Raw genomic sequence first — 25,063 nt, 5'->3', positions numbered from 1 at the left:
ACTTACCTTACCTACTCGATGACCGTACTTCAAGTAGCCCACTTGCACGCGAATATTTATCGTCCGTACCTCACTCTGTGCCCGACTGAACCGGAGAGGGATTCAAATCTACCCTCCTTTATGGGCGAATAAAAATGGGCCCATTTACCCACAATATGTTCGCCACTGAACGTGGTGAATTCGCATGATCTGTACCGAACAGTCAGTTATTCTGATTAATCGTTCACCTGGCCGTCCAGATGCCAAGCTTCGTTCCAGATGTAACACGTCACGAAAAATATATCACTCACAGTTTTGATTTATTTGCACCAAAATTAGTTTCAATTAGTCTTTGTGAAGGGATACTTACTAAAACGCAAACTGAACGCAGTTTCTTACTTTCTAGGTATATTTTTGTGTATTGCCGCTACTAACCTTTGACGAGCAATTGCACTAGAGACTGCTGGGTACAAATGTTTGTCACTTGATGGTCAATAAAGAAATGGTGATACTACTGTTTACAAGAAATCTTCAATCGATAACACTGGTTTACTATGCGAGATAGCTTATCAGTAGGGAGGGTTGTAGGGTAGTTCTATTGTATTGTAGTTAGATCACCAGCTATCTTGGAGGGAAAACACCTCTGCAACGGGCACGTCACAGGTGACGGACGGGGCGAGTTATCCAACGGACGGGTGCAGCGGCCCACGCGCATTCCGGCTCGCCCCGGCCCCGTCACCCGCCGCGCCCGCCTCGGCCAACAGCCAACATTTTCATAGTTTAGTTACGACTCCGACAACGACCCGACGCGTCCCACCGCCGGCGAAACCATCCCGATTTCTCGACGAATCCAGTTTCTAAAACCTTCGTCAAGTTCTCGATCGATCGTTCGATTTGTACTATTGTGTGATTGTGTTCATCTCAAGTGCTTTGTGTATCTATATTTGGATTACTTTCATCTTGATTTAATTGGTATGTTTTTTTATATTTCTTTATTTCTTCCTATTTCAGCAACATCTTATAAATTATTGTCTTTGTAAGAATCAAGTCAGATTTTAACTTAAATTATATTTTGAGTTGAGTACATTGAGTTTTGTTAGGTAATCGATGAAAGTTACGGAATATATATTAAAAGAAAAGCTCAACGTCAGTTTGCCCAACTCCGAGGCCTTCAGCAGTTACAGAAATAGATCGAGACGTTTCGTTTATACTTGTGAAAATTTTAACATGCCCACAACTACACTTCACCTTGTCCAAGTAGATGGCGCTGAACGTGTGAGTCACAAGCTAGTGTACCAAAGCTCTTGAGCCAAGGAGCTTTAGACAAATGATACTTGGGGATAAATGTATGTTCACGTCTTATGATTGATGATTTTGGATACTTAAATATTGATTTGATAAATATTATCAGTCACATACACATCTATCTTTTGTTGTCTTGTCCTTCAGATTATTAAGATTATTTTTTTTTCAATAACATTTCGGTTGTTTATAGTAATAAAGTCAAGTATGGTTGCTTCTGCTTTTACTATCCAGTACTTTTCAAGAACCACGAGTTTAAATGTGGCATGGAATTTACCTTTTTTAGCATCTGCAATATCAAACAAGGGTTTGATATTGTGTTTTTTTAGGATTAGATATTACAAACATGTGTTAAGTAGAAGGTTTCGTTACCATAGACGAAGTTTATGCGCGACTTCGTTGTAAGCTTTACTAACTTTTTTAGTTAAGATTTTGTTTTGATAGAAATACTTTTGTAAACTTAAAAAATTTATATTAAAGATAACTTAGATTCTATCAAAAAAAAGTATTCTGCATTTACTTCTTTTAAGACGTTCTTGGATAGTTTCACGACCTTGATTCCTTCAATCTATTGTCATTGATAAGTGGATGTGACAAGCCATTATCTCTTAGTAATATGGACTTCTTAAAACCTCTTATGTTTTTTTGTTTTCGATACTATCATTAAAACAAACTTTTCTATCTATAATGGCTATTTGTTGCTGTAAGTAGCGAAGGTTAATACTAATTTAATATTTTTCACTTGAGTGGCCATTTTATATCGATGTTAAAAATTTGACAGAAAGTATTAGGGTCATCCTTATATGTGTATAGTTTCTTTTTCTTTTTCGGAATTCTATCTAGGTTTCAAGATTTTTCATTTCTGATTTTAAGATAAATTAATTTTAATTGACATAGTTCCAATTACGAATATTACAACTTTCATTTATTTACTCTGTACTATTAAAACTAGAAGTATTTTTTAACACACGAACGATTCGAATATCGTAAAGAATGGCTTTATTTCTTAAAATTGGTTTAACTAGTATATTAAATATTCATGCAAGTAACACTAGGCTAGCTAGTTAAGTATATTACTATAGTAATCTAGATGCTGTTGACAATGTCCTTTCTTGTACTAGATATCTCAGATGCGAAATTTATGCACAAAAATGTTTAAAAACGAAACAAACTCGAAGAAAATAGAGATAAAACTAAATTTCATAGTTACGATTACCAATTGATACAAGCATCAAACGACGTATAGCTTCATTATAATTATACACGCTATATAATACTCAAATATTATAAAATCCACAATATCTTAATACATTGCATTTATGAACCTTGACTATGAGTATTCGTCAACTCATGTATGTACATACACATATATGTGGACATACCCACCTAGTGTTTCAGAGCCTACCCTAAAATTTAGAAGTGACTTTGCCATAGCCTACGCTGGAGCAGTGCGAGTTAACTTAACAGCCCCCTAAACAATGTGACTTTAGATTAGCGACATCGCTTGTACAATCGTGACAAGCACGTGACTTACGAAATGTTATTGCTAATCCATACTTTTTTGACTTTTCGATTAGCGAAAGCGATAATCGAATGTTACTTTGTCTGGGGCAGACATGTTTGAATTTCTTTGTCAATAGACTTGTGTACTATCTTTTGTTTCTGTTTAAATTAAATGGCTTCAGTAAGTCAAGTAAAGAAACATAAGTTTTTTGCAATTATTATACTATCAATCTGAAAAGTCTCAGTGTTTATTGTTTAAAATTAAATTTTAAATTTTAGAACGCTTTTGTTTTGGCCAATGTCCAGCTACGTCTACTGAAATGAAATGTTTTAGTTGTTTACGAAATTACTTTACGTATGCGGTCGGTGAAATGTTCTTTAGTAATCCCGATCAATTCGTAAAACTTGTAAAATAGGTGGATGGATTCCGCGAATATTTCAAGATACATGAAATAAAAATAACATTTTACGTGCTTTTGTAATACCGGCATTTACATACTTTATGTTAACTTTCACGGAGTAGTTAAACTATTTTTTTTAATTTCGTTAATAATATTACCAGATTAAAAAAATATCTGACCCAAGTTTTGACTTGCAGGAAAAGTTATGGTGTTATTTCTCTATGACCACCTAAACTAAACGTACAAATTACTCTATATTTATTGTAACATTACTTGTCAATATTACTTTCAAAAATGTTTATTATCATAACAATCGTTTATTGAAATATATTTAGTTGTTAAAATGATATTTCTGATTTATTAATTTTCCTTATATTCTAAAGCAGAATAAATAAAGCTATGGTAAAAACGATATATAGTATAAAAAATATAGTTCCTACATAGTACTAAGTGTTGCGTGCAACAATAAATAAAATATAAAAAAATTAAAAATTGTCTATGACAGTTGTAGTAGTGATTCGAGGTGCTCCTAGAACTCAGCAGTTTTAATACATAGATCCAAAAATGATACAGTCCACTCTCCGAACAGTAAGGTTTAGGTTGTAAATATCCCAGTAAAACCCGTTAACATCAAGTCATGAATGTAATCTACCGCCGATACTACGGCAAATACTTTACTCTAAACTGTATAGGAGATGACAACAATAATATACAAAACAAATATTAGCAAGAGAGGTGTTGCCACTATACTTGTCAGAAATGCAAATATCACATTGCTACGAAAAATTCTTATAATAAAAATCAATACAACAACCGTATCCATTGGTTTTTCTGCAGTACCCATGCATTTTTATAACACCGGAAATGAGGGCAACATGAAGAATAAGATACTTGATTTTATTTTAATTTCTTGTTTTTTTGAATTATTATGCAAATATCTCGTACGATCTAACCTCAATTTTATAACATAGCTATCGACTTACTGATCTAATGCTAATGACTAACATGGAAATACCGTGATATTGATAGTATTTTAAAATTATTCTGATGAAAGAAAAAATTTTTTTTACATACCTTCATCCATTTTTATGTATTTTGTCAAAGAAATTGTTACACCTCAGCATCCTGCGTTTAATAAGTTAATTAATCTCCGCTTAAGTAATTAAATCTTAGTGCTTTTCAGTCTCTAGACCCAGTAACTAGTTTTCTAAGTGTAAATCAAGTCAGTGGCTTCTTTTACCTACATTTGTAATGTACCTATCGAAGTTTGCTTATCGCCACAACCGGAGAAAGCAAAGAAAACTTTGCGCTTTCTTTTACAACATATAAAGCTAGATTATTTACCTATTTACGTTAAAAGGTACAGAATAGATTTTTTATTATTTTGCTAACCTATGAGAGTATTACTTGTGACGTAAATAAAATATGCACCGACATATATTTTTGTCACATTTACGACCTTGAACTCTATAAATGGATTATGTATAGTAGTAATATTTGGTAATAGTTTAACTTTGCCTTAGAATCATACATATCACGATGACGTCACGACAGAGTAAATCGTGTTTTGTTTCTAACAATGACGTAATTGTTACCAGGTGTGGGAGTTCGTGAGGTACAAGGAGGCTGTTGTTCCCGGCAGTAATGACCCACAGTTAGCACGATGGGGGTGTCTGACGATTTAGCCCCGAGCTTCACACAGAAGCCGCAGCTGCGCCAGGAAGATGACGGCAACAAGCTCATCTTCGAGTGCCAGCTCCTGGCCTCCCCCAAGCCGGAGATCAGCTGGTACCGCAGCGATGAACTCCTCAAGGAAGACAACAGAACTGCTTTTAAGTGAGTACTAATTTGTATCAATCATATATTTATTGTTAACTATGAGCGCTTTGTATCAATCATATATTTATTGTTAACTATGAGCGCGCACACCTTTGACTAAACTGTCACACAACTGTTTAGTCGTGTTTTGATGTTGTGCGATACTTTATTCAAAGGTGTGCGCCCGCACTAAGACTTGGGGATAAGAGTAGATTGTGTAACAGCGACCATTGACATTATTATACGGCCACGTTATTCTTCAAATTCCACTAAAATTTTGATGTCTGTCAGATTGTAAGCGGCGTTTACGAAGTTTTTAAGATTCGTTACAGTAATCGACCGAATGTTTATCAATTCCATTGTAACTAAACCGTTTTTGACAAACCTGTCATCATTCGATTCGTTATAACCTATATGTAGAAATGTTTCGAGTATTTAGTTAAAAATAATACAAACAACAATGAATTATTTGCTTTAGATTTTGAGTGAAAGAGTGCTGATATCGATAGTCACTCAAGACTATAATTTACGTTTTATCTATGACAATTATTTTATAGAGCACTTGGCAACCGAACATATATTATTTCTTTGATAATCGGTATACCGTTTAAATTTGTGTGTATGGACATTAAGGATTATGGTAATGTAAATCTCAAAAAACTGGAGTTGTTTTCTGGAGAGGTTGATGAGGTCATTGACCTACATTAAACTATAAATTGTCTATATAATTTACTTTTGCTATTTTTGTTTTTTACATTTTAAAACAAATGAAACCATGGTCGCGTCATGGGTAATCCGTATCTTTAGTCTCAACTGCTTCAGTTAATTATTAAAATAGTGTATTAATATTTCTGGTAACAATTCCAACTACGACACTAAGTAACGGTTCAATTGTATGGCATAATCCTTCATGATACTTAACCACTGAAATCTACCATATGTGTACCATATACCGATGTATGTGCAGAATCCAAAGTATCACGAACAACAAGTTCCTTGTGGTGCTGGAGCTTGACGACGTGATCGAGACGGACGCGGGGCTGTACAAGGTCAAAGCTAAGAACAAGATGGGCGAGGTGGCCGCCTCCATCAATCTTAACTTTAGCCGTAAGTTATATCATTATTATCCACACATGTGTAAGGAGGTATATAATTTTATTTAGCATTGTGCAGACAATGCTATCGGGTTCCGTGGCACATACCCTTTAACTACATATGAACTCAAATGACGAAAGACCATTCTAAATTCTTTTAATTTAACAGCGTCAAAATGATAATTGGTTAAGATTACATTTCCTGCAGGTTACATATGGAACTAATGTTTATTATCTTATGTTTGAATATAAATAGATAGATTAAATATCAATAAAAAAGACGGCTATTACACTAATACAATGTCTGATTATTATTTAGTTTATTAAATAAGTTTATCGCTGTTGTAAACCACGCAATTAGCCAATAAAGTTATTAGTTTCGACAAACTGTATCAAACATTTGTTAAAATGTTCGTTCGTAATCCAATACTAATGCCAATAAAAATGCCTTCGCAAATAACGGCATTAGTCATAGACGAAAATAAGTGACGACAAAAAATGACTACGGAGCACTAACCCACGCTTTTCGTTACGAGCCAAGACGAGAACTTTGGCAGAATGGCTGTTGGTAAGGAGTGCTTCTTAATATTCTACGATGACTATAGCCGTTGAAAGCTATGAAGATAACAAATGACGAATGATCGACCAAACAAAACATTTAGATAAAACACTGTTTGAAAATTCTATAAACAAAAGAAATATCTCCTATGAAAAATACATTTAGTAAAAGTTTATAGAATTTTCAATACAAATGTCTTACATTCTTATGATATAAATATACTGTATGTTTATATGATTAAGGAGAAAAATTACATTGAAGAGACGAGAGATAGTAAATATTACAATATTTAATTAAGCAGGAATAATAATAAGTATAGGAATAAAAGAATATAAATTTTCAAGAATATAGACCACTGCCTTATGTCGATCTTAAATCAGGTGCTCCGTTGTATAGATAATATTAACAACATTCCCACAAAAAATATGAAGTATAAAAAACTGCCGAGTCTCGTTTTCCCTACAAAAGTATGTTAGATGTCATGTAAGTTAGTGTTTATTATGAAACTTTGGCAATTACACCTTCTTCACTTCCTTTAAAGTACATATTATAAAAAATATATAATATCAAAGAGATTTATAGAATGCAATGTTACCAGAAAATGTTATTCTTGTATTCGGCTTTATATCTAGAAAAAAAAACTTTATAAAAGCTGTAAGATCTAGAATAAACCCAACACCTGGGATGTATTCTGAGAACATCAAGATAACATTTTACATCTGTTTGATGTTATTCAAATTCATAAACATTCGACTTCATCCGCTAAAATTGTACCATGCGATTGTATCTAGGCACTTCCAATTACTTCTATCGTAAATCAAGTTTGTATTGACCGATACTTTTTTATATTCCAGCCGCTGACGAGGAGAAACAGAAGTGAGTAAAATATATTTAACTATTTTATAACTGTAATAAAACTGTTTGGCGTCGGTATATAGGCCAAGTGTTTCACCTGATACTAAATGTTATAACCACACAAATGCAACATCACATCACATTTTTAAAAAGAAATTTAAAAAGTTCAATAGACCATATAATATATAGCAACAAGAGATGGATGGATTGCGTAAAAGGTGACATGATCAAGAAGGGAGTTATGACTGAGATGACGGATGATAGAGTTATTTGGAGGACGAAAAGCCGGTGCGCCGACTCTACGGGAGGAGGGAGGAGGAGGAGTAGGAGCACGGGAGACGATGATGATAATATAATAGATATCAACTGCAGTAAAACCGTATGCCTTGGAAAGTTCATTATATCTTGCGATGTGTATCCAATATTTAAAGACATAAAATCGATTAATCCTTACCTTGCTGTTTAAACAGACAAGTGGACGGCAAAGCACCGACATTCGCGCGCAAGCCGGCCATAAGGCAGGAGGACGACGGCAAGCGACTTATCTTCGAGTGCCGCATCGAGGCGACGCCCGTGCCCAGCGTAGTCTGGTTCCACAACACGACAGAAGTAAAACCAGGAGCTAGACATAAAGTAAGTAACATTGAGATTTCTTGCCATACTCTTGCTCAGGAAAGACCTCAGCAAAAAGGCATATTTGAATAATATTTACTAAATCAGTTTTTTAAAAAATCAATTTGAGTAAAGTCACTAATTTGAAAGTAACCCTAATCGAGTTTAGAAGTAGTTTTTATAACGTAAATGTAAATGAAGGTAAGAATTTTAAAGTAATAAGAGATGGCCTTGACCTCGATCCATTTGGCTGTAAACATAGACAGGTGTACACAAGCAAGACATTCGATGACCTACATCTGTTTAATATTATTTTATACTATTCTAAAAAAAATCCTTCTCGAATTCGAATAAATAACAAGTGAGTAGTAAATATTTAAACAGAATTTCTAGTTTCCATCTGGATTTTGGTCCTATATTCCAAAACTATAAAGAGCGTTTTTCAACCCGAACGGCATAACGTGTGCTTAAATAATTAGTTACACAATGATTTTCTGGTTTGTTCAACAGTTGACAGTAAGCAAAGACGGCAAGTCGTACTACGCGTCGTTGGAGATCAACAACGTGACAGTAGAGGACGCAGGCAAATATCGGGTGACAGCCAAAAACGAACTCGGAGAGAGCAATGCAACAATCAGCTTGAACTTTGACAGTAAGATTTTGTTTATTACTATTTATAAGTTTAATTTAACACTTATTTCGATAATGAGCAACACAAAACATGAACCGTAGCAAAAATATTATTTAAAAATGCATACTACATATCTATTTTATTATTACCTTTGAGATTAATTTACAATTGAACATTAAAATACTTTTTTACTTTCATATTGAAGAAAAAAGAAACTGTCATTTGTTAAAGTAATTAGAAACTTGCATAATGCTCATTAGCAGTATTAAAAATGCTCATGTTTAACTTAGCTATATGTGTGAACCTAATCCACTAGTCATAAACATTGTTAGTTCCATTTTTCACGTAGAATTTGCAGCTAAGCTTATACGATCATCAAACTAATACATTATGTTAAATACTCCACATGTTACACGATACCAGCTTATAAGTATGGTAAGTCAAAGTGGTCACAATTTAAGATGTTTTCTTACATATGACGAATGCAACACAATTTTGTACACTTTACATGTCTTAAATTCATATTATTTGCCACGTCATTTTGCTTTTCACCTATATTTACATACGCATGCCATTGAATACTCCATTTTACATCATAACGCATCCATAAACTACTTTCTAAACCAATGCTTTGATATTTTATAAATGTCCTTTGTAAACGGAATCTGTTAATTTTTGCTTCAGCACTTTCATCGTTTATTTAATGTTATAGCAATGCAACTGATATGCGTACAGTTTGTGAGATTATACAGTAGAATTAAAAATATAAAACTTAATCCGAATATGATATTTATATATTTTATTATAATAATATTCTCTTAGTATCCACAATTAACTTTATAATATACCGTACCTGGCTGCGTAATATACTTAATAAGTACACGTATCAAAGAAAACATCTTAAATAAGACATAACAAACAATGAGAATGAGAAAGCTGCAAATTTTAGTGAAAATGGACTAGTTTTAAAAGCTAATTATGAAATTGACACATTAGGCGACGAAGCCCCCGTGCCTGAAGACTCAATCAAACCTACTTTTACGGAGAGGCCCGTCATCAGGCAATCGGAGGATGGTACCAAAATCACTTTCGAATGTCGATGCGTTGGCAAACCGAAACCAACCGTCACATGGTAAGAGTAAAGATGATGTATGTTGAGAAAGCTGTTGTAAATTATGAAATTAAATAAACATTTAATGCACACAACAGGTACCATGGTAAAAAGATAGTTAAAGAAAGTAATAGATATAAAATAACGCTCGAGGAGGATCAAACTTTATATTATATGGCGCGACTAGAAATCATAGGCGTGGAAAATGCTGACAAGGGAGAGTATAGAGCTGTAGCAAAAAACAAATACGGAGAAGGTGTAGCAAAAATCAATTTAAATTTTGAAGGTGGAGATAAACCAAAGTAAGCTCTTAAATAATCTATCATTCAATAAAGAGCTTCAGTTAGGGATTTTAATAAATCTTTTATTTTTCAAACAGAATTCCCGCTGGTAAAGCACCAAGGTTTCCTAAAAAGCCAACTATTAGACAAGATGGTGACTTACTAATTATGGAGTGTATACTTGAAGCACATCCAATGCCAGATATTACCTGGTTCCATGGAGATACAGAAATTAAAGATGGTCCTAAAATGAAAATGTCTAGAAAAGCAACCGGAAAAGATACTTTTAATTTAACATTAGAAATCTTAAATCCGACTAGGGAAGATGGCGGAAATTATAGATGTAACGCCTTTAACGTATTTGGTGAAAGCAATGCCAATATTGCTCTCAATTTTCAAGGTAAAACTACAAACAAAATTCGAATTTAAATAAAAGTGTAGATACGTACGCATACAGGAGCATGCATGTGGGCCTTTGAGCTTGTTTTGCAGCATGATTGGTTTTTTTACATTGTTCGATGCTTTAAATGTTTAATGATTTAATTCTTTATAGGTGGGGATGAAGAAAATGGTTTCGCTCCATCATTCATCGAGAAACCAAGAATTATACCTAACGAGGATGGTACGTTAATAACAATGAGGTGTGTCTGCAAAGCAAAGCCGGCGGCAGAAGTAACGTGGTACAGAGGCACAACGGTTATCAAGGCTAGCAGTAAAATTCAACTTAAGTCGACCGTAATTAGCGAAGACGTTTATGAACTAGTATTGCTCCTATCAAACCCTACAGCAGCGGATGGTGGCGCGTACCGCTGTCACGTAAGAAATGAATTTGGCGAAAGCAATGCTAATCTAAACTTAAATATTGAGGCTGAACCAGAACCTGAAGGTGAAGGGCCGTCATTTGTTGAAAAGCCCACTATTCAGTCCAAAGACAACGGTAAATTGGTAATCATGGGTTGTAAAGTTAAAGCTAGCCCGAGACCAACAATTGTGTGGTATCACGAGGGTAGAGAAATAAGGGACTCGTCGAAAATTAAAACCAGGGTCGAAGTCAAAGAAGATATTTATACAATTATTTTGGAACTCATTGACCCTGGTATTGATGACTCCGGATTGTATAAATGCAACATCAAAAATGAACTTGGAGAGCTCAATGCCAATCTTACGCTCAATATTGAAAGTAAGTGCATGTTAAATATGAGTCAATCAATTTTACAAAGATGTTGTTCAGAGACTTATGGTATTTTGTTTTTATTCTAGTCATTCCAGTTATCAAAGAGAGACCAAAGATCATTAAAATAGTTAAGAAGAAGACTGTGATCGTTGAATGTAAAGTATTAAGTAAATTTGCACCTTCTTGTACGTGGTTCAAGGAAGCAAGTGCAGTCAAAGAGGATTCCCGACATACCGTATTGATTGAACCACTGAGAGAAGTATAGTTTTTTGTCAAAATAGTTATTTATGACATTATTACAAAACAGATAATTATTTACCAGTAACAATGTGTTGCAGGGCGAATTTACGGTTAAATTAGAAATTTCAAATATTTCTCAACAAGACAAAGGCTCATACAAACTTGTTGCCAGAAACGAGAAAGGTGAAGCTACATCACAGCAAGTTGAAATAACTGAAATTCCCGAAGAAAAGGGTGATAAACCGTACATCATTAAACATCTAAGAAGTCTGGTAAGTATCGAAGTGTTTGAATTTAATCGATGTTAGTTAAATACTGATAGATTTCGTAAACTTTTACAGTTAATCCTTAAACGCTGAATTTTACTTTTATAGGCAAGAAAAGAAAATGAAGAAGCAGAATTTGTAGCTGTTCTCAAAACATCAGATCAATCCTGCAGATGTACTTGGTACAAAAACTCTACAGTCATCAGAGATTCATCTGAGGTCAACACTTCCTTTGATGGTACTAACGCACGGCTGATCATCAGAAAAGTGTCGGTAAAGTACGTCGCAAACTACCGAGTTGTTATAAGAAACGAATTTGGCGAGGACGAATCCAGCGCTGATCTAACTCTTGTAGAGGAAAAGGTAATTTTTACTACTACTATGAACTTATAACCGAGTTTCCATTGAGATTTTTGGCTTAACTTTTATAAAACGAAAATATAGAAAAAGGTATTGCCTCATAAAAGTATTGTTACATTTAATTTCTGTCAAAAACATAAATTAACTATCAAATTAACCAGAAATCGGATTTATACTATTATAACTAATATATTGTGTATGTTCTGATTTTATTGAAAATTTAGTTTAAAAGTCATATATTTTTAAGTGAATTTAATAACCTATCTGCTTCAGAAAAAGAAAAAGGAAGAGGAAGAAGAAGAAACAACTGTTATCGAAGAATCTGAAGAGGAGATGTCTATAGTAGAAGAAAAGTCGGTTATTGAAGAAAATCATGTAGACGAAAGGAAAGAGGTAAGTGTAAGACAGTTTTTTTATATATTTTTTTATTCTCCAATTACAATTACGATTGTTGAAGCGAATAAAATACGAAAACTTTTTCCAAATTCATGTTTATAAAGAAAGCAAATCGTAGTAAAATAGATTATTTAAAATATAAAATTGTACTTCTGTTATAAAAGGAACAGATTCAAAAGCATGAAGAGGAAACGCAAATAATTCAAGAAAAGAAATCTGCCGCGAAGAAGGTGACAAAGAAAGAAGAAACGAAGGTGGAAGAAAGCAAACAAGAAATGAAGATTGAAGCCAAAAAAACGGAAGCTCAAGTAGAAGTTAAGAAAGTAGAAGCTAAGAAAACTGAAGCGAAAAAATCTGAAGCTGAGGTAGAAGAAACCAGGAAGGTATTGGAAAAGAAAACCGCTAAAACTGAAGAAGAAAAGTTAGCGTTATTAGAGAAAATTGAGGAAAGAAAGAAGAAACCAGAAGCTGAACCTGAAGCCAAAATTGAGGGTATTCCTAAACTCAAGCCAGTGAAACCTAAAGAAGAAGAAACCAAAGTTGTCGACGAAAAGAAGGAGACTACCAAAAAGGTCGGAGAGAAGAAGAAAGTCGTTAAAAAGAAGGTTGTTTCTAAAAAAGAGGCCGAGGTGAGTAATTTTAACAATCATGCGTTAATTTATGTTAGAACTTACTGTTGTAAATATTGAGCGTGTATGTATTTTAAATAAGCCATATCAAACTGTTTTATGTTGTAAACAGCCAACCACCATAATAAAAGTTACAAGTTACTAAGGCGTTTTGTAAAAGTACTATAGACGGCGTACCGTGACACATTGTGTAAATTTACATACAAATTCTTACTTACACGAATCATTTTGTTTATGTTTGTTGTATTAACGTTTAGATGTGCTAAATTGTATTTAACTGTAGGATGAATTCGAGTTCGAGGATGATTACGAGCGTCCAGTTTTGGAGAAATACGAAAAAATTACACCTACACCACTTTATAAAAAACCTAAAAAAGATGACATTCCTAAGGTAACTGCCATATACACTTACAGTGAAATAATTCGAACTTAAAATTTTAAATTAAAACATGCGTATATGAAATAGGGTAAGCGGGGGTCAATGTCTGAGAACATTGAAATTGAAGAAATCGAAAGTGAAGAAGAGCCATCCTTGGCTGGACCTGTACCTGATAAGAAACAAAAACCTGATAACAAAGAAAAGGTAGAAAACAAAATAATTTTATTCTTTACATAAAGTGTTCAAGTTACTAAGCGTAGTATTATTATATTTTTGAAATTAAATACGTAGGTTGAAGAGGAAACAAGACGACCTAGTCTTAAAAAGGGTATTCCAAAACCAGAAGAGCCTGTGGATGAATTATCGAAAGTTAAATTATCCAAGGGCCCAACAAAACCTGGCCAAGTAGAACCAGAAGAGCCGCAAGTTGCTCAGGTTAAAAAGACAGCTAAAAAGGTAACAACGGGTTACTTTTTCCTTAATTTACACATTTTGTGAAACCTTCTTAACTTTAATTTTATGAATTTTAAAGCCCGAAGAAGAAAGAGAGTACGTCGATGATTACGAAAAGCCAGATTTAGAGAAATACGATAAAGTATCGCCAACAAGCACAGATAGAACTAAAAAACAAAACGGAGTAAAAGAGGTACAGAACGAAAATCTTTAACTTAATTTCGTTTCCATTTAGTTGTTTTTTTTTTAGTAAGAATACGTAATTTTTGTGCAATATAATGATCGAAAATCTTAAAACCCGTACTAAATTTATAGGATGAAATGATTGTCGACGATTATGAGAAACCAGAATTGGAAAAATATGAAAAAATCAGTCCTACGCCTAAGGGCAAACGAGGCTCTAAAGAAATTCAGGTATAATATTAAAAGGCAGATTTGTTACTTCTTTATATATTTCACATAAATATCGTTATTAATTTATTTTAAATATGTTGCTAATTGTCTGTAGGATGAGGTGGACATAATGAAAGGTAAAATTAAACCCAAAGATAAAGAAGACGAACCACAAATCCCAACACTACGTAAACGTTCTGTACCTAAAGATAAGGTAACCTCTATTTTTAAACTTTTCTATAAACTAAATTATTCGAAAACTAAAATAACGTACCAATGAATCTTGCCGCTCAGGACGAAGATAAGAAACCCGACGAAAAGCCAAAGAAAAAAACTGTGAAAAAAGTTGAAACGGGTACTAAAAAACGATCATCTATCAAAGAAAAGGAGGTACATGAAACTAAACATAATTTACACTTAATATGCGTAACATTTAAACTGACATTATAACACTTTAACAAAATATATGGTCTGGTAGTATTAGGATAATACTTTGACACAAAATAATAATTCGAAACTACAAAAAATAAAACTATGCTTTAATAACTGTACCGCAAAATATGTTGTTATTTAACAGTGGCATATGCTTAAATACTATTTAAAGTGTAACAATATTACTTACATATGGAATGATAATATTGCTATACACTTGCTTCTATGTATATGTACATACGTATATACATTTGTTGTGCTTACATGTGCTAAACTGTATTTCAATGTAGGATGAATTTGAGTTTGAAGATGATTACGAGCGACCCGTATTGGAGAAATACGAAAAAATTACACCAACACCATTACCTAAAACACGTAAAAAGGATGACACTCCTCAGGTAAATACACATTACTCTTTTACACTTATTGAATTAGGTACAAAATACACTTTTTATTAAATCGCAACTTAAATAATAGGAGAAACGGCCATCGGTATCTGAAAAAATTGAGAGCATTGAAAGTGACGAAGAGACATCGGTAATTGAATCAGTACCGGACAAAAAACACAAAATCGACAGCAATGAAAAGGTAGATATGTAAAAAAAATACGGTTCTGAATAAAATCTGTATTATAACAGATTTCAATTGGTTACAATAGAATAGTAGGAAAAGGTTCATTTTTAAAATTCACATTTATATACGTAGGTTGAAGATGAAATAAAGCATCCTAGTGATAAAAAGAGTATTCCTAAACCAGAGGAATTAGTTGATGAGCTATCAAATATCAAACTATCTAAAGGGCCATCAAAACCTGGTGACGAAAAACTTGAAAAACCACAAGTTGCTCAAGTTCATAAGATAATTAAAAAGGTATCAACTAAAACATTTTTCTTTACTAATTAGGCACGGTTTCGTAAAAAAATACGATAATTTAACTTTATTTTGTAAATTTTAAAGCCTGATGAAGAAAGAGAGTACGTTGACGAATACAAAAAGACAGATCTTGAGAAACACGACAAAGTATCGCCTAGAAGTACAGATAGAACTAAAACTAGAACAGATTTAGATGAGGTAATGCTTGAATCTAACTAAAAAAAGAATAAAAAACACGTATGTAGTTTAAATTAATCTTCAATTCGCATAAATTTATAGGATAAAATGATTGTCGACGATGACGAAATATCAGAATCTGAATATGAAAAAGTTACACGTACAACCAAAGGCAAACGTGATTCTAAAGACGTACAGGTAATAATTTGTAGGAAAAAAAAAGCGAGTTAAGCACATTTCATTTTTAATTATGAAAATTATTATCTCTAGGACGAGGTGGATATTATGAAAGGTAAAATTAAACCCAAAGATAAAGAGGACGAACCACAAATACCAACACTGCGTAAACGTTCCGTACCTAAAGATAAGGTAAAATTTGAGAAAGCAAAAATTTAACTTATGAGATTAAAAAAAAATCACTTTAATTCAATGACACTTATCGTTTAGGGTGAAGATAAAAAACCTGAAGAAAAACCAAAGAAGAAAACCGTTAAAAAAGATGTTACGGTTACTAAAAAACGTCCATCTATTAAAGAGAAGGAGGTACACAGATTAAAACATTGCACACTTAACAAACTTCACATTAAACACTCACAATTGTTAACACTAACAAAATAGTCTGGTAGTAGAACAAATTTTGGAATAGAATAAAATTTTTTTTCCATAAGAATGCTATGTCAAATTTTATGAGTTAGCTAAACTAAATGATTTAAGATATAGAATTATATTCAATTAAAAACAATATACATTTAACACGTCCAACGTTAGTCTGATGCGATTTTTAACACTGTAACAAAACACGTGATTTGATAGTACAGAGATAGTTGTAGTGTAGATCTAAAGTTGAACAATTCAAAATTGTAAATATTCTAGCTTTTATAACAATACCGCAAAATGTTTTCTTATTTTAACAATTGCGTATGCTTTAGTATATAACATTGTTACATATGGAATGTCAATGTTGCTTATACTTGCTTTCATGTATATATATTTGTTGTGCTAACATGTGTTACTGTATTTCAATGTAGGACGAATTTGAGTTCGAAGATGATTACGAGCGTCCAGTATTGGAGAAATACGAAAAAATCACACCAACACCATTACCTAAAACACGTAAAAAGGATGACACTCCTCAGGTAAATACACATAGTACACATTACACTCACTCACTTTTCTATTAGAATAGAAGTATAAAAAAATAATGCAATATTAAAATAATAGGATAAACGGCCATCCGTATCAGAAAGTATTGAAATTGAGGATGTTGAAAGCGAAGAAGAACCATCCATAGCTGAACCCGTATCCGATAAAAAACCAAAATCCGACACCAAAGAAAAGGTAGATAATTAGTAATATCGTTAAAAACGTTTTTTATTAAGTTTAAATCTTTTTGGTATATAAAACCGTGTATGTTATGTAGGATGTAGATGAAACCAGACGACCTAGCATTAAAAAGGGTATTCCCAAACCAGAAGAGTCCGTGGATGAACTATCCAAAGTTAAATTATCCAAGGGTCCAACAAAACCTGGCCAAGTAGAACCAGAAGAGCCGCAAGTTGCTCAGGTTAAAAAGACGGTTAAAAAGGTAACAACGAGTTACTATTTCGATGATTTTTAAAATATATTTAGCACCTTCTTAACTTTAATTTCTAAATTTTAAAGCCCGAAGAAGAGAAAAAGTACGTTGATGAATATGAAAGACCAGATCTAGAGAAATACGATAAAATATCGCCAACGAGCACAGATAGAACTAAAGTACGAAGAGATTTAGAAGAGGTAAAATCTTCTCTAACTTTCACTTAATAGCGCAATAGTAAATTTTCTTTATCTGTTTGCTTTTAAAGTTAAATTGTCAAAATTACTTCCAATGTACGTAACTTTATAGGACGAAACGATTGTTGACGAGGACGAAAAATCTGAATTAGAAGAAAATGAAAAAGTTAGACGTCCAACAAAAGATAAACGTGGTTCTAAAGATGTACAGGTAAAACATTGTAGGAGATAAACAAAAAAATTCCTACATTGACAGTGTTTTATTTTTATTCAAATGAATCAAAATCTTCTGTCTTTAGGACGAGGTGGATATTACGAAAGGTAAAATTAAACCCAAAGATAAAGAAGAAGAACCACAAACGCCAACACTGCGTAAACGTTCTGTACCTAAAGATAAGGTAAACATAAATCTAAATATAATTAATCAAAAACTAAAATTTATACTTTATATAAACTAAAATAAAATTAAAACTTGTCACTTAGGACGACGAACAGAAACCAGAAGAGAAACCAAAGAAAAAAACGGTTAAAAAAGTTGAACCAGGCACTAAAAAACGACCATCGATCAAAGAAAAAGAGGTACACAATCAGAGAAACAACAATTTACACATAGTCAACATACGAACACTTCCACTTACATAACATTTAACACTTAAAATTATGGTGTGGTAGAATCAGGGTAACATCAGCGTAAAGATTTAATCTGTTTGCTTTATTTACGATCCGAAAGCCCAATTTATTTCGCGAATCTTCTCTATTTTGTTTGCTATACCTAAAGATAAGTATACTAATTTGTTGTCGGCATGCATGTATTCAGCTCTCTGTTTAAAAAACATACAAAAGGATGTTTTATACTATTGTCTCGTTGCATCCAAGCTTACTAATTTTAAGAATTATATACATACGGCAACTTTTTACTATTAAGGTTTCTGTAGTACTCATTTTCTGCTCATCTAAATGATATATTATAATCTATGATTATTACGCAGCACCACTAAATAAAAAATAATCGCCTTCAAATATAACATCTAGATAGATTGTAATAGTCTATTCAACATTTTAAAGGTTATGGAAGAAGAATTTGTCGATGATTACGAAAGGCCAGTACTTGAAAAATACGAGAAAATCACACCAACACCAATACAGAAAAAGAAGAAGGTATATTGACATAAATCCTTACACTTTATCACATACAAATAAACTTTTAAAGAATACTCACCCTATAAATTTCAATGTATAGGACGAAAAGAAACCAGATGAGGAAGTACCTTCCGAGTCATTCACATCTAGGCGACCTTCTGCTAAAGACAAACCAGAGGTACGAACAGAATAAAACGTTTTAAGTCATTTAATCAATACTATTGACAATCTTACAACTTAATATACACTCTTTCCTTAGCCAATGGATGTCGATGAGGAGGTTCAGTTGAGTAAACCGAAAGCTCCAACGAAACCGGCACCTGAAGATGTCTCACTAACACACAAAACACCAGCAGAAATAACTCCCACGGTTGGTATACACAAGCACTGTTCTTATTCTTACAATGATCACATTTAATAACGAAATACTGTATAACATAGGAGGACGAGGCTGAGGCGAAATTAAACGTCAAAAAGCCAGAAATTGTCGAGGAAAAAACATTTAAGAAACCATCTATTAAAGACAAGGGCAAAAAGGTATGATTTAATTAAAGTTAAAAAGATTTAGCTACAACTTATTTGTAAAACAGCGTTAGTAAGAATTATTTTTGTTCAATTGTAGAAGTAATTTTTTTGTCCTATTTTGTTGTCTTCATATTTAAAATTATACGACTATCCACAGACTGAGATTTATAAATCTCAAATTGTTTCACCGTCAGATATTTTAAGGAGAGTCAGTGTTATCACAAAGGTATTTTTGTATAAAGAATCTATAGAAAAAAATACACATAAATGCACAATAGCACTATCGTAAATGTTCGTGGGTAATTAAAATCACAATTTAGCTAAAATACACCGCCCTAGTTCCATAAATTGCAATGTTAAAGCACTTAAGCAGTAAATAACTTGTACAGTCTTAAGAGCAATCGTTCTTCAAAACACTTTTTCTGTTTGTCCTATTCTTACTTAATACTTTATCCCACTATTCTTTTCCTTATCGGATAGATGAATCACTTTTCTTTTAAACATTACTTTGTACAACTCTGCTGCACTATCTAACATTTCTGTATATAATTTCGGGGTCAGGGTGAGGACACAGAAGAGTCTGTCAGTCTCACCAAGCCTCGCACTAAGACAAGCACAACTGCTCCGGAGGATGCATCTCTCACGCACAAGACACCAGCTAAGAAAGAGCCTACGGTACTACCACTTTTTCAATTTTTAAATATCTCAACCAATCTCAAGTTATTCGAAATTTTAAACATCACAAAATAATGTGTTAATCAATTTAGGAGGGAACTGAGGCGGCAGCACTTAAAGTTAAAAAGCCAGCTGTTGTCAAGAAAGGAGTCAAAGATGACAAAGAGGTAGAATAGTCAATCAAATTTTACCCTTAAAATGTATTTACAGAGAGTGTGGAATTTAATAGAGTTTAAAATGGTTGAGATACTTAAATAAGTACACTAACGAATCTCTTTACGCATGTCTTCTAATATCACATTTTGAACACTGCACCACCAATCTAACTCGATAGAACCTGCATTAATTATTATCAATTATGCTTTAAATAATTTAGATATCCGATATTAAACTTATTTTGATTCTTTAGGAGCCTTTGGCAATACAAGGAGGCAAATTTGAAATACCAAAACTTAAGAAAACAGTTAAGAAAACTACAGACAAACCTAAACAAGCAACACGTAGTGAACAGGAAATACACGATGGGGTAAACACTACTTTATGAGTATGAAAATGATGTCATTTTCTTCTGTACTTGTATCTACAAACTTCAATCTTTTGTACATACTTTATATTATATGTTTAAAATATTACTGCACACGTATATACACAAGAATACCTTTCCTATTTCTAAATGTTCACACACTGCACACACCTACTCTTAGCTTACACACCACATTCGTGACGTCGATTGCCTCAAATATATTTCGTTGTTCCTTCAATCTGTGGCCTTATGTTTTTGTGGTCGTCGCAAGTCGCATGCTCTTTTCTTTTGTCTTTTTTCGCAGCTGTGGTATGTATGTGTCTTTTATGTTTAATTTTTTTACAAAGCCTTATCATATATTTATAAGCTCTCTTTCTATCTTGCATAACTGCTAAGTTATGTTCTTGAAAAATCACTTACGATATTAAAAAATAATTCAATTTATGTAATTTTCCAGTACGAGCTTGACTTTGTCGACGACTACGAGCGACCGGTATTGGAGAAGTACGAAAAGATTTCTCCCACGCCTACAGTCAAGGAGAAGAAAGAAAAAGAACAAACAACGGTGAGCAACAAACGAGAATTTTAACTGAAACTTATAAGAATATTTCTTTTACTTAATAAACAAAAAAACTATCAAAACAGGTGATGGTAGCACAGGCACAACATCAAGCACAATACCTCGAAGTGAAGGTAGAAATAAAGAAATTCATGTGTGACCCTACAACAAAACATCTTTAAATATGGATAAAAAATTAGCCTTGTTTCAACATCAGTGTTTTTGTTTTTTTAACTGTAACTATTTAAAGATGTTGGACCCAATGTTCGATTCCATTTCGGTTGTCCTGTGAAAATGGATTTCCTTGACAAACCGACAAAAGAATGATGTCAATGTAAATAATCATGAAACTTTTTGACCGACTTTCCAAAAGAAGGAAGTACGCAATTCGTTCGTATATTTTTTTAAGATTGTACAGTACGGTATACGCATCCATAGAATTCAATTCCAAAGTGATTAACTCTAACATACCGATTGTTCTTAAAATTTTGGAGAACGACACGATTGTGTTTCTTCTTCAATTGTACTTCAGGTTTTAATTCTATTTTTTATTTCTCTTTTTAGACTGAAAGCAGAAGAACTTCGGTTCAGTCAGAGGTAAATATTTCCAACATATTTTAATAGAATAATCCAACGATTGAAAAAAAAAGGTGCATGAAGGTACAGACCAATTATATTAATATTAACTCTGTTTAACAGATGAAAGAAGAAATCAAAACCGAGAGCCGTAGAAGTTCCATTATTGAAAACAAAGCTCTTAAGGTAATTTTTTAAAGTATAAAGGTAACATTTGTAATGTAAAAACAGTTCAGTTAAAATATTTAAATAGTTTTGTAATCGTGTACTTTGATCCAAAGAAATTAATGTTACTAGAATTTGCAATAAATTTTTTTACACATTATTTTTACCACAGCTTACAAAAGAAACGGCTGAAAGCAGAAAGTCGTCGATTTCTTCAATATCTGAACAGCAACAAGTATCCTCTGTGCGCAAGGGTTCACTTAAGGTAATTTATGAATTTTACACAAAAAAAACAGGATAGATACACGAGCACAAAAACATGAGACTTGAAAAAAAATTCAAATCCCGTTTCCATGCAAGTGGCCAAATAACACTAAAGATGTGCCTTATTAGTCTAGAATCTAAAATTAATCGCCGGTACGAAGATATGAAGGCACACGTACTGAAGTCGCAGTTTATTGACATAGTATACTAATACTATAGGCAAAAATATAGTAATAAAGAAAGCTATACTTAGTTTGAATTAGATATTTTACAAGATCTGTTTTTCAAATTTCGCTTACGAGCTTCCCGCATTTCCTTAAGCCAGATCCCAAATTTATATTTACACTTTGAAGTTTGAAACATTAGTGCTAACTTATTTTTATTGGTTTCAGTCATAAAATTAAATATACAGTGTTTCGCTTACTTTAAAATATTTTACGTAGTACATAACTTTAGTATTTAAATTTTTTTTTTAGTCCAGTTGCGTTTTGATTGATGCTTTTAGTTCCATCAGAAACGTATGAGCGTGAATATATTTTTTTCCTGCTTTATGCTTTTAGACCGCCGTAAGAGAATCTGAAGTAAATGAATTAGAGCAAATAAAACTGAAGGTAAGATTGCTTATTAGATGTTGAGCATGTGTTAGAAATATATCTGAAGGAACTGTGAAGAACTTATGTAAATACAAGTCCATGTATGATTTATGTATTGTTATAGCTTTATTTGTGTGTCCTGTAAATAACAATCTCGTCAATAATATAAAACGTACCTATAAAGATATTTTGTTAAAAGAGGTAAAAAATCTTATTTTCGAAAATTAGGATGACGTTGCTAAAGGCAAACCAGAAGAAAAACCCGACGAACAAACAGAACACACAACAGAAACACCACACCCATGGCGAACATCTAAACCAAACACAGAGGTATACAAACATATACATTTACACACAATTACACAATATATTACTAGTCTACAATACTCATTACAACCTTATTACCTTTGTTAGGAAACAAATGACAAATCAACACCAAAACGCAGTGTTAGTTTAGACCAACCTAGGAAGTCATCCTTCCCCTGGCGGCGATCAAGCAGAGGAGAGGTAATACACATACAAGGTCCACTATAAAAAATGTTATACATTTACTTAACAAATATACTTCAAACAGGACGTTGAGGATGACACAGAAACAAATACAACACAAACAAAAAGAACATTACACAAAACACCGAAAGAACCTACACCTACACGACGTGATTCTAAACACGATGAGGTATATTTGAAAAACTCTTTACCATCATTTTTATCTAATGTTCGATATATTCAATTAAATTTTAAAATATGTAAACAGGAAACAACTGAAACTAAACCAGATACGGACAAAACAACAGATAAAAACGATTCCATAGAATCTAAGTACCCATGGCGACGACGTAGCCTAAAAAAAGAGGTATTTAAGTTAATTAATTTCTAATTTCGTATAAAAACATCTAAATCATTAAAAATCATAAATTCTTCTCTTTAAAAATAATGTTTTCAATTTTTAAAATAAGACATAAATAGATTTCTTAGAAAATATTGTAAAAATAATTATTACACACAGGATGTTATAGAACCAAAATCAGATAAACCTACAGACATCTCACCCAGTCTTTTAGATAATAAAAAAGACACGGATAAACCAATTAGTAAAAAAGACAACGAAAACAAAATTGATGAAACGGATACGTACCCATGGCGCCGATCAAGTACCACGAAAGAGGTATAATTTTCAAAATTATTATTTTTTTATTCTCATATTCTTTAAACGTCTTAATTACGCGTTAAGATACTAAATATACATATTAATTTTGTTTAGAAACCAGATATATCTGATCGCAAAGAATCAATTCCGAGTTCTGAGACGAGTGAACTAGTTGAGGTATACAAAATTATTCAATTGTTATTAGATACTCGTTTATCCATTTGTACATAATTAAAAATTATTACAACTTGTCAGGTCACTGATATTAATAAGCCAACAGAGCCCTCTTACCCTTGGCGGAAACAAATAAAAAAGGAGGTAAACAATTAGTAGAAAATTCGTAAAACATAATAATTTTAAACCCAAACATAAAACACTTTCATCGTGTTCTTTAGGTTCCGATATTTATCACACCAGACGATGACACTAAGCAAAACGAAGTACCTTTTTCATGGAACGTTATTCCTGAAATACCACAGGTACACGCACATTACTTTTACACACAAAACATTACCTACAATTACACAATATAGCTAATATTAATACAAATTTAACTATTAGGCAGAACAAACGCCAGAATTGGAAGACAAATTCAAGCCAACACTACTCGACACACGTGACACTGTACCATGGAGAAGGGCTAAATCCCCTCAGGTACACACACACCTTTATTCTATGTATAATCAGCACGTAATCAGAAGTAAATAGACTCTTATATAATACCATAGAAAAGTACCAGTCTCTAAATCCGAATTCAAAGTGCAATTTTTTCGTTTAGTTGATGGACGCTACCTCGCTTCTGAACAACGACATTGGTTTAGTTTTTCATTCCGATGCCGTGCTGATTATATTACTCACAACATTTTTAACTCCTGCACCAACACCTTCTACACTATTACACTCTATATTAAAATTAACACTACTCTAAATAAAACAAACAGTCATAACTTTAAATAATTTCAGTAGTTAACAAAAAAAAAATAGACAGGGCAATTTATACCTAAGCAATTATACGGTCATTCATATCGTCTATTCTATAGGCTGAAGACAAGGAACAGAGCAAGCCGACTACATTAGAAACACCGCCTAGCAGCACTCCAACACCTGATGAGGTAGAGCCTCAAAGTAGATTTAGCAGCAAAATTAAAAATTCACAAAATTTTACAAATAACATGAGCACCAAATTTTGCACCAACTTTTGA

At 32.8% G+C, this 25,063-nt stretch overlaps 2 protein-coding genes across 8 annotated transcripts in view; both read left to right on the top strand.

Moving 5' to 3' along the window:
- The first annotated feature begins 763 nt into the window (after positions 1–763).
- LOC106111279 (muscle M-line assembly protein unc-89-like) lies at positions 764–25,063 on the top strand. Its single transcript, XM_013293304.1, has 58 exons — positions 764–951; positions 4,784–5,021; positions 5,971–6,110; positions 7,511–7,532; positions 7,982–8,144; positions 8,634–8,775; positions 9,751–9,886; positions 9,964–10,167; positions 10,245–10,546; positions 10,700–11,326; positions 11,407–11,579; positions 11,659–11,832; positions 11,935–12,189; positions 12,460–12,579; positions 12,747–13,211; positions 13,495–13,602; positions 13,678–13,794; positions 13,882–14,046; positions 14,123–14,236; positions 14,359–14,457; positions 14,552–14,650; positions 14,731–14,826; positions 15,159–15,266; positions 15,346–15,456; positions 15,574–15,738; positions 15,826–15,939; positions 16,021–16,116; positions 16,189–16,287; positions 16,366–16,461; positions 16,947–17,054; positions 17,140–17,256; positions 17,339–17,503; positions 17,581–17,694; positions 17,804–17,902; positions 17,991–18,089; positions 18,175–18,270; positions 18,757–18,849; positions 18,932–19,009; positions 19,091–19,201; positions 19,273–19,368; positions 19,918–20,031; positions 20,124–20,198; positions 20,441–20,557; positions 21,012–21,119; positions 21,678–21,710; positions 21,813–21,875; positions 22,027–22,119; positions 22,679–22,729; positions 22,940–23,041; positions 23,126–23,218; positions 23,286–23,390; positions 23,469–23,567; positions 23,721–23,879; positions 23,976–24,038; positions 24,117–24,179; positions 24,257–24,340; positions 24,423–24,515; positions 24,902–25,063. Exons 2-58 carry the CDS (start codon positions 4,849–4,851, stop codon positions 25,061–25,063), a joined length of 7,536 nt encoding a protein of 2,511 aa, XP_013148758.1. The 5' UTR covers positions 764–951; positions 4,784–4,848.
- Positions 24,136–25,063, top strand: part of LOC106111340 (twitchin) — a 76,014-nt gene continuing 75,086 nt past the window's right edge. For all 7 annotated transcript variants that reach the window (XM_013293371.1, XM_013293373.1, XM_013293370.1 and 4 more), the window contains exons 1-4: positions 24,136–24,179; positions 24,257–24,340; positions 24,423–24,515; positions 24,902–24,973. The gene's annotated coding sequence lies outside the window, so the exon portion shown is untranslated. The remainder of the gene's footprint in view (positions 24,180–24,256; positions 24,341–24,422; positions 24,516–24,901; positions 24,974–25,063) is intronic.

This window comes from Papilio polytes, unplaced genomic scaffold (assembly GCF_000836215.1).
Source record: "Papilio polytes unplaced genomic scaffold, Ppol_1.0 DF824169.1, whole genome shotgun sequence".
NCBI classification, from domain to species: domain Eukaryota; kingdom Metazoa; phylum Arthropoda; class Insecta; order Lepidoptera; family Papilionidae; genus Papilio; species Papilio polytes.
Note: the sequence above shows the minus strand (reverse complement) of the source record. Positions and strands in the feature narration are given on the sequence as shown.